At 40.2% G+C, this 18,229-nt stretch overlaps 1 protein-coding gene across 3 annotated transcripts in view; it reads right to left on the bottom strand.

Annotated features, from left to right (window-relative positions):
* Positions 1 to 18,229, bottom strand: part of EPHA3 (EPH receptor A3) — a 300,651-nt gene that overhangs the window by 36,933 nt on the left and 245,489 nt on the right. For all 3 annotated transcript variants that reach the window (XM_054046029.1, XM_054046033.1, XM_054046037.1), the window contains exons 11-12: positions 10,211 to 10,396; positions 1,057 to 1,118 (exon numbers count right to left, since the gene is read on the bottom strand). In XM_054046029.1, the coding sequence (XP_053902004.1) occupies positions 1,057 to 1,118; positions 10,211 to 10,396 (248 nt within the window). The remainder of the gene's footprint in view (positions 1 to 1,056; positions 1,119 to 10,210; positions 10,397 to 18,229) is intronic.

The raw sequence follows: 18,229 nt of genomic DNA, 5'->3' as shown, positions 1-18,229 counted from the left end.
GTGGAACACTGAACAATACAGCAGACTAAAATCACTGAATTACATGTAACAAATACTTGAATCAGCGTGTGTGTATATATCAGAGCAATCATTGGTCTTGCAGCCTTGAATGACCAAAGTTTTATTCAAGGATTTTTATCCTTATCAAAGGTATATAATTCGAGATAGATTTATTACATGAGATAGATTGTTAATACAATATTTATATGCATTTCATATGCTTCAGCAGACACCATAACATATGCAGTATATACAGAAACAAGAGCTGATAATAGATCTCCTTTTGGGGTTTAATATCTATTTCAGTGTTATGAATTTGAGGGATAGTGTCATTCAACCATGACAGACCCAAGGCAAGGTCCGTAGCCAGAGTTGAGGTCACCCTAACAAATGAAAATAAAACCAGTGCTTCTCCCTAGGAGTGAGTTTACTTCTGGCACACTAGTTGTTTTGCCTCGTGTAAATCTTGGTAACACGGGGAGCATTCAGGTTTTGTCAGGCCCATTACCAGCTTTAAAAGAGAAGGAGAATAAAATAAGCAAAACATTGCAGGAGTGGGGAAAGAGGATGTTCTAATAGCACTTGGCAACACAAAATTTCTACACCTCATGGTGAGAGGTTATTCTTTAAACATCTTGCATTTAAACTCTTGGCTCAGCATAACAGTTTACCATTATTTGGATAGTGTTTGGTATGATGTATAGGCTACCTACCAATATCAGCAAGCATCAGCGCATTAAAGCTATTAATTTAGTCCTCATAAAAACAATTTACAGTTGTAATTGCTAGTAAATCGTTCTTTTCCCAAAGCTGGAATGTACTAAATAACATTTCTGCTTTCTTCAATAAATTCCCGAACAAATCTGATTGTAAAGGGTCAAAACAGAATACCAGTCTTCTAGATGCCTTTGTGAGCACACGATAATCCACCCCAAAATAAAAGAAACAATGAAAGATACAACATGGGACAAGAGTTATGGTGACAGAGTAAAGCAATAGCAAAGACAAAATGATGACAGGACAAGATCAACACTGTGCCAACAACCTTGTACTTACTCGGAGGAAGCTGTCCAGAGAGCCATTCTCCATATACTCAGTAACAATCATAACCGGTTTACCTGAAAATAAATTAAAAGCACCAAGTAAGCATTTAAAGAGAAATAGAAAATTCACAATACATGAAAAATGGTTTATGTGTATTTAAGAAATTTGCTTCCAAATGTTTTTTTCCGCTAAATACAGATTGTTTTACTTTTAAAAAGAAACGAAGAAGAAAAAAAAGAATCACAAAGATAGGAAGGTTAATGCGACAAATACAGCGCTCGCAAATAGTAAATGCAACTCCATTGAAGCCAGTGGCAATGCACCCACTTGTACCAGGGCTCAATCTAGCCCCATTTGATTTGTAACCGTTCATGTATAAAGACATAAGGTGTAAGTATTGGTATTTCTGCCTTGAGTTATCACTAAACCCTGGTCACACCCAGTGATGCAGAGCCCATAATAGGTGCTCACATGGTAGTGAGTGTGGTTAAGGACCATGCACAGAACAGAACATTAGAGGTACCCCCATTCAGGAGCATCCCTATTATGTGTTTCAACATTCTCTCTGATAACACACTGGCTTTGATATCTTTCCCCCTATTTATGATAGGGTGGATTCTCTGATCAGCAAAGTCATAAAGTGACAGGAAAGGCCAGTGGAGAATTCCCCCTGTGCATAGAAATTCTCTGCCAATGAACAGACTCTTGCACCAAGTCTTCCATCCCCTGCACCGCAGTGTAAGAGGAGGAAGTGGGGCAAGGCAGGTTGTGAAGCCACAGTGGAGCTCCACTTTGACCCATCTGCCATTGTTGTAAATTAGAGTTGTTCCCCTATAACTCTAATTTGCGCCAGGGCTGGGCATCTTAGGATCAGGGATCCACAACCAGCTCTCTGATACGTCTCCTTCTGCATCCAAGTGGAGCTTGGATGTGATTGAGAATCTGGCCCTATATGTTGACTTTATATTGCAGCAGGGTACTCTGCAAAGAAACAACTCCACGCTCATGCTGACTTCCTCTTCCATCGCACATGATTTCAAGTCTCTTTGGTCAGCTCTGGTCTGAATTATGACCTGGGAACCCGAAAAGCCACTAACTAATCCACTTAGCAACCCATGTAGCCTCCTAGGGGAAAATCCCCCTTTCCCCTGTTTCTTAGAGTGTCTTCTATAGAGCAAACAATGCAGCAATCAATACATGGATCAGACTATAATACATTAAAGAGCTTTAATTATTAATAACCATATCATAGTGGCATGCAATTTATCTAGACAATGCACTTTATGCATAACGCGTTCCTACCTTGTTAAAATAAACCATTTACAATATGCTTGAAAATCCCTTGATCTACTGCCAAAACCATTGCTAAATGATACCCTTTACATCATTACCCTTTAGATACAGTTTGAGTCTAAGGAGTATGACACATAAGATAACTAACAATTACCATAAACACAGCACTAGGGTGTGTATTTAGCAAGGTAATGAAGCATATGGTTAATTCAAAGCATGAAAGTATTCCCATTAGCTTCAATGAGACTATTCTGTGCTCAAAGATAGGCATGTGGATAAGTACCATGCCCAACTGTGGCCTAAGCTAACCAGCGTTATAAGCAGATACCAAGTTCCTTGATATGAAAAACGAACAAGTACTTACTAATCCCAAGCATTCAAAAATCATGAGTCAGGCATCAAAACCACCTGAGATTGGCTTAAAAATCATAAGATTATTTTTTTTAAATTGGTTCTTTCTATTTGCCTTCTGGTTTCTGAACCATTCTGAACAAGAGTAGAACCTTTTAAAAAAAAATGCAAGCTGAGAGTCTCACTAATCAGTTGACTCCAGAATCTCGGGCTTTAAGAAAAACACCGAAGACTGGGACAAAATCATGAGAATTGGCAACACTGATGATGATACCCCACTAGCTGCCCGGAAATCCTCTCTCAAGCACAGCTTCCATAGCACTGAGACCTTGCTTTTCTGGCCAGAACTCTTATTTCAGGCAGGCTCCTTCAGCCTTATCTTGCTGCTCTTCATGGCTTGTCTGGTGAGAAGGTGCCACACAAATGAATCTCACCTCCTGAAGTTTTCCTGACCTTACCCTGGTTTTTCCTCTTGACCCATCCCTTAACCTCTCACTCATCCACAACTTCTGGTACTGTAGCTGAACCCACAAAATGGAGTCATGTATATGCTCCCCTTTTTTAAAATTGTCTTAAAATTTTGCATATATTTCTTTGTTTATATACAAGAGTACCCTACACCCCAAATTGTAAGCCTGACTAAGATACATTTCAGTCGTTTACAAAAAATGATTATTTCCTCAGTGGATACAATGCACAGTACAGCTGGTATTAAATATCCTTCAAAAGTTGGGAAATTCAGTGTGTACTACAATTTGAGCTTTGTAAAACCATTCTTTTTGCATCAAAATGGTGACTTATGTGGAATTTCACATACTAAAGAGAGATGAATAAAAAAGGATAATATAGTGACGTTTCTAGACAAAAGTCACTGTTCTGTTGATTTAATATCATCTATGTCTATGTATTCTGTGACCGACTCAGTCGTACAGGGGGTCATTATCATGACATTTCAATGGGCAGTTACTTTGATCCCGGTGGTGCTCATCTTCTTTCTGGGACCCATGTGAGGCAGAGCAGTGCTATTATACCCATTGTACAGACGGGGGGCAGAGACACAGCAAGGCCAAGTGACTTGTCTAAGGTCATACTGGAAGGCCATGGTGAAGCAGGAAATCAAAGGTGGGTTTCCTATGTCCCAGGCCAATGCCCCAACCACAAGGACATCCATCCCTTCTTCATATCAATCTATGAATTTTATTATTTAATAATGCTTTCCAAAGTTTGCTTTATCTGCCCTTTTGCCATGGAGGAGGAGATGGGTGAAAGTGGGCAATGTAGATATTAAGGGAAATGTATTGTTATTTCACATATTGTGCAAGAAGACATGGGAATTTAAAGGCATGACAACAGCTTGCATAGTATTCACAACCATAGAGCAGCTTCTGAGGGCTTGTTTACCTGGGGGACTAATGTGCACTATGGGAGTGTGAGTTCTAATGCACACTAGCTTTCGTGCATTAGTAAGTCCATGTAGATTCTGCTGGTGAGCCTTAAAGGTTCTGTACTATGGTTTAATGTTGTGCTGGTTGAAAGAACACTTCGTTCACGTGCACTAGGTAACCTTTAAGGTGCACCAGCAAGGTCTCACGAACCAATGAATGTGTAACACATTAGCGCTGTTTAGAAATCACACCCCTGTAGTGATTATTATCTCACCACGTAGACAAACCCTAAGGGTAAGCAATGGCTCCACCTCTCAACATGTTATCTACCATAATTAAGTGCATGAGAATCAAAAAGAGCAAGCTCCACAAACGGTAAAAATTAAAGCTGGTTGGAAACTTTCCACTCAATTGTTTTTTCCCTCCAAAAATGCTATTTCCACAACATTGAAATTTGCAACAAGGAAATTTTTAGATTTTACTTTAAAATTTTTTGTTGGGAATATCAAATTGAAATATTTCATTTTGTTGAACCAAATCAAAATATTTAATTTGGGGTCAGTACAACAATAATCTGGGTTCACCTGAGCCATCAAAGTGATTTGTGGTAGTTGTAGTTTGGGGGCTTTGTACCTTTATTCCCTTCTATGACTGGGTTCCCTGGCTGGAATACATTATATGAATCATGACAAACATATGACCATGGTGCATCACAACAGACATAGTTCGTCTCCCTGTATCTCTTGCTATAACCGGGGTGGACAAAATCTGTGTGTCCACAACTTTGACCTTGTATTCAATTATTCTGCAGCCTTTCAGCCTGTTGAAAAGAGAGAAGAATCTAGGCTCTCCAACAACCTTCTGTTGATTGTTTTCAATCAGGTTGTCAAGCAAGGTACAGTAAGATAGAGAGTGAGAACACATATGCGAAAAGCAAACAGTTGTTATTGGTAACAGTAATAGCCAAGTGTTACTGATAATCTATGGAGACTGACAATATCTCTACAAATTCTCAGACTAAAATGTAGCGTAGCATCAGAACTGGGCTATCCACAAAGTTTATAGGATAAATTCATGCTCTTATGAAACTGAAGTATTGTATCATCTTCAAATGCCTGGTTACCATACAAATTCAATTTAATGGTGTGTCAGAAGTCTGAGATTAGTTAAGGCAAGAAGGAAAACCTTTCAAATTATTAAAATAACATCTCCCTCTCTTATTTGTCCTCCCATATGTTGAGTGCATCGAGTGCAGGTTTTCACCCACATTCAGTTGGAAATCTACATGTAATCAGAAACATATGCTCTAAAGCAAAGCTGCGTACTTTCAAAGGAACATTCTGCATTCATTTATCAAAATGCAGCCATTTATACACGATAACAACTTGTGTCAACAGTGTTTCAGAAATTTATTATACTAACAGGCTACAAATTGCTGTAAATTATTAGTAAACTAAGGAGAACATGTGTGCTGGCTATTAAGACTGCCGCCTATAGGGCACCCTTGAGACCAGTGTAGAAGGAAAGTTCTGAACAGAAACAAATATGAAACAGGGGAATAATTCAGTGCTGGAACAAAGAATTGAGGTCTTATTTAGCTAATGCATCTCAGCACATCTCCTGTGTATTGTAAGGCACATTGCCCCATTCTAGATTCCGAGTGGTCACTTTTAGATATGGGAGTCATTGCAAATTGCTAGGTGTTGCTTCAAAGGTTATAATCAGTATGAAAAGTCAGTTCATTGCTAAAGGCCATCTGTCAAAAATATTTTGGTTAATGAAGAAAGGGTCACATTGTCTATTTATCATGTTACATATACTGGGAATGATCCTGTAAATTCTCCATAAATGGACCCTCCACTGCCTGTATATCAACTCCTATTCATTGCCTGAAGAGTGCCTAGGACACTGTTAAGTGCTATATAATTTCTATTAAATAATGATTATACAGTATTGCAAAATTGTCATTAAAATGTACCAGCCCAGGCAAATATGTACCTAGGCAGAAACCTAGAGGACAGTGTGTCTTATTTAAGTATCTTGAATAGCGTGATATAAATGAGGAAAATAAAGGGCTCTGGATGAATAATTAAATAATATTCTGTGTGTGTGTGTGTGTGTGTGTGTGTGTGTGTGTGTGTGTATGTGTGTGTTCCACTGCCTTGATGATTGATTATAAATGGAAAAAAGATATTTTATTTGCCCATCCAAAAAAAAAAAAAAAAAAAAAAAATCACTCCTCCAGAATGGATGTGCAGAAATTTGTAAGGCTTCCAAAATACACATACGGGATCTCCATGCATGGTGAGGTAGAAGGACAGAATCCATTATTTTCCCCATTTATAATCTCACTATTCAAAATATGTAAAGAATATGCTATATTCCGTAGGTCTCTGCTGATTTAAAAGCATAGGAGACTCAAATCTTGCCTTCTCATACTTAAACATGACCATCTATATCACAGACCTTTGATATTCAACACCTGCTACTGAAATGGTTAATAGCCTATTGTGAATAAACCAAGAATATAACTGATTAGAAAACTTGCTGAAACCCAGTTGCATAAGAGTACAGCGAGAGTTAGCTATTCAAAGAGTGTATCTGCAGCACACACAGCCAGCGATGCACAAAATTGTGTGTGCAGAGAAAAAAAAATATTTTCAGAAGAGTCACTGGATTCTTTTGTGCCACTGAACATAAAGGATTTGCTCTGCTCAGTTGTGTGCAGAAAACCATCATCAGAATTTCAAGAAATTCAAGGAATTTAAAATGCAACTTTGACTTTATAGAGTAGCTCGTTAGACATAAGCATGAGATACATGGGATGTATACAGGCAGATTTGGCAGCCTTTTCAGACTTACTTAGGTTGTGAGCTCTAAATCAAAAAATAAATTATTTGTCATCTCAGGAAGTAAAGCGTGTTTTGACAGATCAGACCCAGATATGACATTTCTATTTGAACTGTGTAAATTAGCTATATTTTACATGACTTTACATAGTTTTATATTATTTATTTTTAGATATGCCATGTCTCCGTTTTATTTGATTACCTGTGGGCTTATGTAAACAAACAAGAAGTCGACACCTATGGCAGCATTTAGACTATATACATTGCACACCCCACCTACCATGGGTATAAATAGCAGTGTAGATGGTCAGGCACTGCCCAGGCAAGTAAATTAAAGACACGTCAGAACCTTAAGGTACGTACCTTTCGTGGCTATCTCCACACCCAAGCAGCACACTTCCTGTTCATACTGCTATTTTTTAGCAGTATAGTGTCCTGCTGCCTTCCCACTGCTGGAGCCTTTCCAGGAAAAGGATTCAGCAGTAGAGAAAAGCTCTGGCATTGGGAGACAGCGGGAAAAGCTCCAGCAGCTACCCACTGCAGGAGACTCTCTCTGCTGCCACCCCCAGAAGAGCCTTTCACAGCCACATGTAGTCACATACCAGTATGGACGTGGCCTACTTTCTATTGCAGTATGTAGCTACACATATCGTAGACACTGCTGCCAGTGTACAAGGCCCTACTTCTCAGCGAGCAGCACAAATCTACCCTGCACTACCCTGCCATGCACAAAGAGTTGCATAGCATGCTTTGATCTACATTGCTTTGAAACAGGAGTAGGTCAAATGGCACCAGGGAACATCGAGTGTGCTGCAGAACTCTCCACACAGACTCTTGGTGCGTGGCAGGCTTGTGTGGGGTAGATTTACATCCCAGCTTGCCACCAACTACGTGCTTGTGTAGACAAGCCCTTTGTTCCTGTCAGTTGTGAACTTCTGGAGTTACCTTTACACATTTCGGAAAACTTCTCCCAAGCAATTTCAATAACTGCAGAAACATTTATTAAAATAAGTATACAACCAATGATATCAATTTAAGTTGCAAGAGGTCTCCCCCCACGCCCCAGCTCCAAGCAAAGCTACTGACTGAAAGAGTCAAAAAGTCGCTCCTTCCAGGGGTTTGTTTTATTGATTGACTCCTACGGAATTAGATAGGGAAGGGTAATCTTTCTGTACAATTTTCAAATTAACCCACAGAATTCTAGAGTGGGGATATAATTTTCTATTAAATTCTATAGGCTTTTAAGGTTAATTCCTATAGATGCCTTGTGGTCTCATGCCTATTAACTCCTACAGGACTTTTCCATGAGGGTGGACTTTACATTGCATTTCCAATTCAAAAAGTGCAGGTGGGATAGCTGTATTTAGTTTTTACAGTCCCCCAAACTAAACCAATCTTGGTATTTTTCATCTGTCCCTTCTTTGCCCTTTCTTACTTTCTCCTTCATTTCTTGTTTCAAGGTCTCCGGGTGGGAGACAGAACTTGTCGAAAGTGTGTTTTAAATATTTTCAGCAGCCACCTAAGGAGACCCATGTTGAATGAGGCAGGGAAGGCAGAACAAGAGCCTGTGTTCCCTTGGGAGGTCAAGGAAAAGCACCCCAAGCCTCTAAAGTATAGCACTGCTGAGGAGGAGGGGAACAGCAAGGCAGTGCTCACTGGGAGATTAGGGAGCTGGCCGGCAGGCAGTCACACTTGCTCACCGATTGCTAAGCAGCTAGTCCTATCTGCCTGTCTCTGTGCCTCTTCCTTCTGACCTTTAGTTCTGTCAGTAAAAGGAAAAGAAATGTGTCTGTATCTTGCCATTCTTCCTTTCTATCTCTCTCCCTACCGGACACCTCCCAGAAGAAGGGATTATGGGTGAAACTCTGGCCAACTCATATCAATAGCAGTTGTAGTATAGACTTCAAAGGGGCCAGAATTTCAGCCCGTGTGTCCTCACCACAAACAGATGTGTAACATCTGAGGAAGAACAGAAAGGGAATGAAGTCAGCTGGAGAAGACATGGGAAGGCAGCAATCAGAAAGCTTTGTAGGGCTAACAGGGAGCTCAGCAAAGAGTGGGCATGTGCAACAGCATCCAGCCTGCTCATATTCTCAGAAGTTCTCCACCTGCCACCTATAAATCTTTTTGAAGGCTGAAGATTGCTTCTTAACAGCCCCCCAACCTCCATCTCCCGTTCTGCATGACAAGCTTGTGGGTGGGAGCATGGGTGCCCATCCTCCCCCGTTACCCCTTTCACAAACATCAACATGATCTGAGGTTGGTTATTTTTGTTATTGTTTTAAGACTAATGCCCCAATCCAGGAAAGCACTTTAGTACATACTTATATTGTTTAACGTAAGCAGTACTTGTGTGCTTCCCTGAAATGGGATGCTTTCCTCAGTCAAGGCTCAAGTGTGGACCTCAACCTGGTATCTGTATCAACACAATCTGACGTGATTTTAATAAATCATAAATGTCAATGAAAAATGTATTTTTAGCCACAGATTTGAAATGATGTCTGCTTGGTAATAAAGGAAATAGCTGCAGTAATACAATTATTACTAGTAAAATAAATGTTCCGATTTAAAACTTTGGGTCAAGACTTTAAAGGTGACTATTGACTTGGAGTGCCCAACTTGAAGCATCTTGAAAAGGGGCCTCCTTTTCATAAAGTACTAAGCACCTACCCTCTGAAAATCTGGTGGGGCTCAAGTTGGGCACCAAAAAATTGAGGCACTCAAAATCTCTTAAAAATCTTGGATTTGGTACTTAAAACTATTACTATTAATAACTTCAGAAATGTCATGAGACTGTTCATTAAATCTATGTTAATGATAATAGCTAATGATTTAACTTGAAAATGGTGCATATTGCTTGTATCCAATTAGAAGACCTTAGGAAATCAGGCTCCAAAGAGATTATCAGGAAGAGTTTGTTGGCTGCTTTGCAGCAATTAGCTCTGGAATACTAAATTGGTTAGTACAATCTGTCAGTGTATAATTTAGCTACCACACTCTTTTTCTTTCTTGATTCACCAGCATGCGCTATCGCAATGGAAGCTTACTTAGTCCTGCTCATCTGAATATTTGTTTCCTGCTTCTGAGATAATTTAATGTAAATCATGAAAGTAAAGGTGCATGTTTCCCTTGTTAGAACTTTAGAGGAGTGAAATAGTTTGAACACATTCTACTAAGGCAACTGCATAAAACAATTCTGGTAGGTTTTCAGAATGCATGTTTTAAAAAACTAGTTTATTGAAACACTGTTCAGCACGCCCACAGATGGTGTATACTCTACGCTCTTACTTTTGGTGACAACTCCCTCGAGACGAATGATGTTAGGATGGTCAAACTGTCCCATGATGCTCGCCTCACCCAAGAAATCTCTTCTCTGCTTTTCGGTGTAGCCAACTTTCAGGGTTTTGATTGCCACTGAAATTTCCTTTTTAGAAGGAAGCTTGAGGCGTCCACTGCACACTTCTCCAAATTCACCTGGCAAGGTGGAGGGGAGACAAAATGTGAAATCTAGTTATTCCAGCTGGAACTTCAGAGAGAAGGCTTAGCATTATAGAAGAGTCACTGAGGCAGTATCTTTAGTGCACAAGTCAGGGATCTGAGTTCTAAGCATGAGACTTTCAGGCAGTCACTTAACTTTTCCATGCCTCAGTTCTCCATCTGTAAAATTGGGTTAATGTCACTAAGCTATTTCACAGGTCCTGATGGCCCCAGAACAATGAGGGCAGAGAGTTCACTTCAGGTGTGAACTGATGCAGTGTAGGACAGCTGCAGGAGGACAAACTGAATTGGTGTAGTTATAATCAAAGCGGTGATGCATCTGCATGGACCTTGAACTGACGTAATTCTGACCAAAATAGAGTTAAGCTGATTTCAAAACAGTTTAATTATTTCAGTGTAAGTGGTGAGATAAACCACTATAAGACAATTTGAGTATGGATACCTGGCAGTAGCTGCCAGAAAAAAAGGAAGGTTGTATCGTGCAGCCTTCCCATGCAGACAGGCCCTTTGTAATATTAATCAGTTAGGATCTTATCTTGCAAACACTCATAATGTGACTTCTATGGATCTATGAGACTACCATGGCAATAAGCACTACACTTGATAGTGTTTGCAGGATTGAGTCCTTCATGAAGTGCTTTTGGATCCTGAGATGGAAAATGGTAGATATTTTCTAAATATTTGTATGCATAATTTCCTGGATCAACTTTGTTCCGTTTTATATGCATATCAGCAAAAAAGGACTAATTTATAATGCAGGATCCCCTCCAAAAAAATTATCTCATGTTCCACTTTGACAAACACAAAACGTGTGGACAAATTGCTAGGTTATAATCTCACTCATGCTGTACTAAAATTCTGCATCTACTTAATGAATATAAAAACCATAAAACAACTGAACCAGGACAATTTTAATATCGTAAAGAAAAGCTGCTATGGCAGCTGATTTTGACTCTCAGTAATCTAAATTCCAAATATTTTACAGGAGTATTTCACATAATCTAATGAACAGTGCATACAGTATCAAAGCGCTAATATTCATCTTTTTGATGCAATATAAAGAACATAATGAAAAATGTAGCAAAAATGGATAAATATGCATAAATTGCATGTTAGGTATACAAGTGACCACTCATTTATAGTTTATGATTGTGGTAGTAAGTGCATGTGACTTCCCCCGTGTGGTTTAGTTAAAAGACATAGAAAACATTTTGTTGAACAGACAACAATGGAATTACGAAGACTTTCTCCCATAGGCCACAGTTGCATGGGGCTATTTTTTAATGTCCACTCTATATTGATAATCACCTGGTCAGCTCTCTTCCTGAAAATGCTTTGGATTTAAATGGAATGCTGTTCCCTAAATATCATAATTAGTCAGATGTTTTTGTGTAGACAAGTTTGGCTTGGAAAGGAACTAAAGCTACAGATTTGAATCTGGACAAGTTCATTTTCAGGCCAATCAGGAATTTTGTTCATGTATGTGAATGATATAGCATGTTAAGAGCAATTATCCTGTTCATACATTAACTTCTTACTAGTTACAATGTAACAATCTAATGTGAAGTAGGATTCTCTAAGCCTATGGACAACAAAAGCACTTTACAACACAATGATTCACTCTAACATCAAGTTTATTTGAGCATAAATGTTTGAAGTGTTCTCCTACTGGTTTTTGAGTGTTATGATTCCTGATGTCAGATTTGTGTCCATTTATTCTTTTGCGTAGAGACTGTCCGGTTTGGCCAATGTACATGGCAGAAGGGCACTGCTGGCACATGATGGCATATATCACATTGGTAGATGTGTAGGTGAATGAGCCCCTGGTGGCGTAGCTGATGTGATTAGGTCCAGTGATGGTGTCACTTGAATAGATATGTGGACAAAGTTGGCATCGGTTTTTGTTGCAAGGATAGGTTCCTGGGTTAGTGTTTTTGTTGTTTAGTGTGTGGTTGCTGGTGAGTATTTGCTTCTGGTTAGGGGGCTGTCTGTAAGCGAGGACTGGTCTGTCTCCCAAGATCTGTCACACATATCTATTCATTGGCCAAACCGGACAGACTCTATGCAAAAGAATGAACCGACACAAATCTGACATCAGGAATCATAACACTCAAAAACCAGTAGGAGAATACTTCAACCTCTCTGGCCACTCAGTAACAGACCTGGAGGTGACAATTTTGCAACAGAAAGACTTCAAAAACAGACTCCAACTAGAAACTGCTGAGCTTGAATTGATTTGCAAATTAGATACCATTAACTCTGGCTTGAATAGAGACCGGGAATGGCTGAGTCATTACACTACTTGAATCTATTTCCTTATGATAACTATCCTTACACCTCTTGTCAACTGTCTGTAATTGACCATCTTGATTATCACTACAAAAAAAATTTTTCCTGCTGATAATACGTCATCTTAATTAATTAGCCTCTTAGAGCTGGTATGGCATCTTCTCTGTATGTATATATATACTCTTATTAAATGTTCCATTCTATGCATCCGATGAAGTGGGCTGTAGCCCATGAAAGCTTATGCTCAAATAAATTTGTTAGTCTCTAAGGTGCCACAAGTACTCCTGTTCTTTTTACGGATACAGACTAACACGGCTGCTACTCTGAAATCTAACATCAAGGAGTTGATAAGCAATGTTTCTGGACACTAAAATGACTGGAAAATGTGGGAATAAAATATTTTGAAGTCCACCCTTTATCTTGTGCATTGGTTTTAATGGATTTAGTGCTCAGAGAAGCATGCTTGCTGGATTGACAGTGCTAATTCCTCCACATCCACCCATCTACCTATTTTGGAGCTATCAACTCTAGGGTGAGAGGGTCGTCATTCTCCACACCCACTTGCCTTGTCTTCTGAGATTGTGAACAATGGTGTCAAATGAGATATATATATATTTTTTTACACATATAGGACTATATCCTTGTAAATTAACAGAGGTCACCAATTTAAATGGCATAGGCCATCACACAGGCATTATATGGCAACAATTTATCATCAGCACTATTCTGGATTGAATTTGAACCAACCACCCAGAAGCAAAAGACTCCATATCACATCACCAATCTCTATACTCTCCAGTCCTCTAGCTAGGAACTTGTTATGCCATTAATGGCATAAAAATCGAAGTAAATTAAGGTGGAATGAAATGGTGTGTGGAAATATCTCTACATACAACCGTGTACACTATTATAATAATATACATTATATTATACCCACATTCTCTAAGTTATCTCTACCTACATATTGCAAAGCCACCCACAGGTTAAGAAAATATTGTTTTAAATCATTTCTGAGTTCTGTGGAGTGCTAAATTCTGTTCCAGAACTTACACAAACCACAAAACTTCCTGATTAACCTCCCTCCCCAAACTCTGCAAGCTAAAACTGCCAGTATGCTTTATTAAGAGCAAACAGCGCTTCAGTTCAGCTATTACCCTCAGCTCAATAGTGTTAGAACACCCTGTGAGAGGAAGACCAAAGCGTGGCTTTAAAACAAGAAGAAGAAGAAAAAACTTGCAATAAATCTTGTGATGTCCCAGCTTTGTATTTGCTTTTCTTTATGCTTTAATGGTCTGCAAAGCTATAACAAGCTAGTCTCTTACAACTACTGTTTGGTCACTGCCAATGGGGCTTGTATTTATGGTTTCAGAAGCTGGGCATTCAGGCATTCCATCCTTCATCTCTGACCAGAGTCACGAGTGAGCTGTTTATTTGATGTTTGTTTGATTTTTTTGTGAAGGGAAAGGTTATACTTGATGTCCTCCATCTCTCTGTACCATTTAGCACCAACTGTGCAATTTGGACATACGATGAATTAAAATGATTTATAAAAGTACAATATTCTTATTTCAGACCCAGTTTGAAAATCCTATTGACCTGATTTTCAGAAATGCTGAGCACTCACAAATCTCATTGAAGCCAATAGGAGCTACAAGGCACTCAACACCTCTGAAAATCAAATCACATACCAGTAAGACGGTAGACCCCACTCGGTTGACTGCTTTATCTGTGAATAATGAGTTTACCTACATAAAACAATTTTTTTGGCTTTCATGTAAACACTGTTATGCTTTCTGAGCTGCCAAGAAAACAAGTTAATCCTTGCATAGAGTGTAACAAGGCTCCTGAGGTGTTCCAACTGGATCAACCTTTAGTCTCTTAGCATACAGTACAGGATGGGCACTGAGAGAGACCAGCTAACCAACACCCATACTGACAAGCCAACTAAAACAATTATACCAAACTTTTCTCCTATGAACCATTGTTCTGTATCCACTTAGTGGTACCCATCTGAGAAAAATGGACTGGATTCCAGCTGAAAAAAAACAGCAGACACTATCTCAGTTTAGAAGGCAAGGGGGCTGTGCATACTAATGAGAATGCAGATAATGTGAGGTAGTTTTTAAGACAGAATACTAGTGGTTTTCCCTGAAATGTTTCAGTATTATTCCCTTCTTAGGTCACATTCACAGAGTCTGCATTACTTTGCCTTTCAGTCTGGTATGTCTCTTTGTCAGTAGAATGCAAATAGATATTATTGAAGGGCAGTACATGATTTAAATCAACCCAGGGAATACCAAATGTTTCTGTTAAACTGGTTGTTCGCTGCATCAGCCTTTTGTTGTGAATTTAGCCCCAGGGGAAGAATAGTAGATGAGCCTTTCTTCTGGTGTCTTTTAAATCAAAACTCCACTGCTGTGTGTGGAACGCCCAGTGATGTCCCAGTTCCACCACAGACTGGGGAGGCAGCAGGGATGAAAATTTCATAAACTTTGTGAACCTCAGCAATCTCAGAGACATATATTGCAAACTGTAATTACTGTGCTACCAGGGCCAGCTCTGGCTTTTTTGCCGCCCCAGGCAAAAAAGCCTCCCACCGCCCCCTTCCCCAGCGGGGCAGGGGAGGGCGCCGAGCCCAGCCCGCGGGCCGCTCTCCCCAACCAGCCGGAGCGCTGGGGGGAGGGCGGAGAGCCCGGCTGGGGCTCTGCTCTCCCTGGTGGCCAGAGCGCCGGGGGGGGAGGGCGGAGAGCCCGGCTGGGGCTCTGCTCTCCCTGGTGGCCAGAGTGCTGGGGAGAGGGCGGAGTGCCTGCCGCAGCTCCACTCTCCCAGGCGGCCAGAGCGCCAGGGAAGGGCGGCGAACCCACTGCGGCTCCGCTCTCCCCGGCGGCCGGAGCCGGAGCACTGCGCCGCCCCCTTCCAGGTGCCGCCCCAAGCACAAGCTTGGTGGGCTGGTGCCTGGAGCCGGCCCTGTGTGCTGCAAACTGTACTGAAAAGGGAGCGGATAATCCATACATGTTAGATGTGCATTGTTTAATAAAACATTACACTAAATGTCTGTTCAATCTTCAAAAGAAACACAAACACTTAGGCCCAGTTTCAGCAAAGCACTTGCTTAACTCCATTCTCAGTCAAGAAAGTTCTGACCATGTGCTTACCTCCCCTTTTAAACCAATGGCACTTAACCACATGCTTTGCTGCAGTGGGGCCTTAAAAAAAATAAGTGAACTGTTTTAAATAAAGGAATGAATCTGGTGAAAACTTAAAACAAGGGTGGCCTAACTTGAATTTTCTGATGGTCAGCCTCCAACTCATATCCCTTATATATTGTTTTACGTTCCATTAGAGATATTTCCTTGTCGTACAGGGATATATTTTCAAAGTAACATGGTTAAGGAGGGCCTTTCCCTACTCCTTCCATTAAAGTCCCATGGCTAAAGCCCTGTGGAAAATTTAAGGAACTGCACCAAAATGTCAAGATTACCTCTCAGTTCTGCTGCTTCTGAATGCAATCCCTTCACTCCTCTGTTCTTACCCGCATTTGTAAAGAAGGTGACTGACAGGCAGGGAAACGCCAAGACATCGGCTCAAATAGCATTTAAAATAAAGCCAGAATGCTCCCCTCCACATATGGGAACAGAGAAGAGACTAGGGATGTGGCTGGAGGGAGTGCAAGCTCAATAGAAGACCCTCCCGGGTATTTCATGGGATTGGGGTTCTTTTAGAGACATGCTGTCATGAGGCTGGTATGGGACCAGGAATACTAGAGGCAGCACTGGGGCACAAGACCCCCACAGGGCTCATCCATCTGTCAGCTCCTCTGAGATCAGTGAGGATCTCAAGGGATTTGCAGGTTTTCAGGGCCAAACTTATTGCCATTTCTACTGGGGTGGAATGAGAAAAGGAATTTCTTTTTTCTTTTTTCTTTTTTTTTTTTTTTAAACAGTCTCTTTCTTCCCCTTTGCAATACATTTATTTTCAGGCTTCTCTGAATCAAGTCTGTTCCCCCTCAATTTCATATAATATCCTATGCACCATAATAAAAATAAGTCATAACAATGAGCTATATATATGGTATACAATTGCATATCTTCTGCTTTTAAGATTTCTATGGTGCGTGGAGACTAACATATTCACTAGGAACCACAAGGTTATCCAGGACGACTGTGGGCAGCTTAACAGAAACAAAATTTGCTCCTGGATTTGGATTTTTTTAATCTCTCTCTCTCTTTCTGTCCCTCACCCCATGTTACGTCTACCACATCTGTGTGTAGTGTGCACACTGTAACACTGCCTTTATTGAAGACGATGGAGAACAGTGCACTCTTGTGGGACAAAATTAAAACTACGAGGGAACACAAATTTCACCATTGTGGAAAATAATCTGACTTTTTCACACTCACCCTGGCAGCAGCAAAAAAATAAAATAAAAATGGCACAATGTTCCTTCAAAGGGGGCCTGTGATGAGGTGCACTGAATGCACTTGCTTGGCTTTTTTCTTAAAAAAAGAAAATCCTACCAAAGCTTTCATCATACAACAGAAGGCTGCTCTTTCTCAAATTTCCTCAAAATTTGAATGAGAACAGTAAAATATTAGGGGAAAAAGTGAGACGGAAGCAATAAAATTAATCATCAGAGAATATCTGGCAATTTTCACTGGATTAAAAATTGATCCTGATTCTCACACAAATGATTTAATTTAGGGGGAAAGTGAAGATGCTATGTTTCTTATTTGACAAACCATATTCTGTCACTGTACATGAAGGAGTGAGTGTCCATTATACAATGGGTTACATGCTACATTGCAATAGGAACAATGTAATTCAGTGAGATATTCAGTAATTTTTTTACTCTTACTCTGAAATCCACCCATTTTTACTGTTTGTTTTTATTAAAGCCAGAATTCAAGGGCATCTGTATGGCTCAGACAATGGGTTATGGGGCAGAGAACTCTTCACTCCTAAATCACTAATTCAAATCCAAGCCAGTGACCAAAATCAAGCCAGTGACCAAAGGTCAAAGCAGTCTGATGTTTGGTGACCTGTATGAAATAAGTTTGAGGTATCAGTCCAGTCCTAATAGTCACATGTCCATATAACGAAGCACATCTTCACAGTTAGCACTGTTTCCCATGTGACAGATTCTAAAGAGAGACTCGGGACTGAATGGGCATGGACTATGAACCAGCCTTTCATTTTTTATGGTGCTTTCTCCAAAAGAGGGTGGAGTGGCAGTTTTGGGAAAGGGATCACGTTGTTGTCTGCACTGTGCCTGCTCTGGAGAAAAATCTCAGATGCGTGGGTTCAGAACTGGCAATCTAGAACCTTTCGCATGCACTAAAGTCAGCTTGTTAACCTGTTCAATGTCATCCCAATAACTGTTCGCTTCTTGCTGTGAAAAGAGAATGCTACAGTTACACTTTGCCGATACCTGTCTGAATGTGTCCAGGTATAACCCATTAATGTAAATAGGCATAAAGATTTAGAGTAATATACGGAGGAAATCACCTCATGTCTTTCAAT

Source organism: Malaclemys terrapin, chromosome 1 (genome assembly GCF_027887155.1).
Source record: "Malaclemys terrapin pileata isolate rMalTer1 chromosome 1, rMalTer1.hap1, whole genome shotgun sequence".
NCBI lineage: Eukaryota > Metazoa > Chordata > Testudines > Emydidae > Malaclemys > Malaclemys terrapin.
Note: the sequence above shows the minus strand (reverse complement) of the source record. Positions and strands in the feature narration are given on the sequence as shown.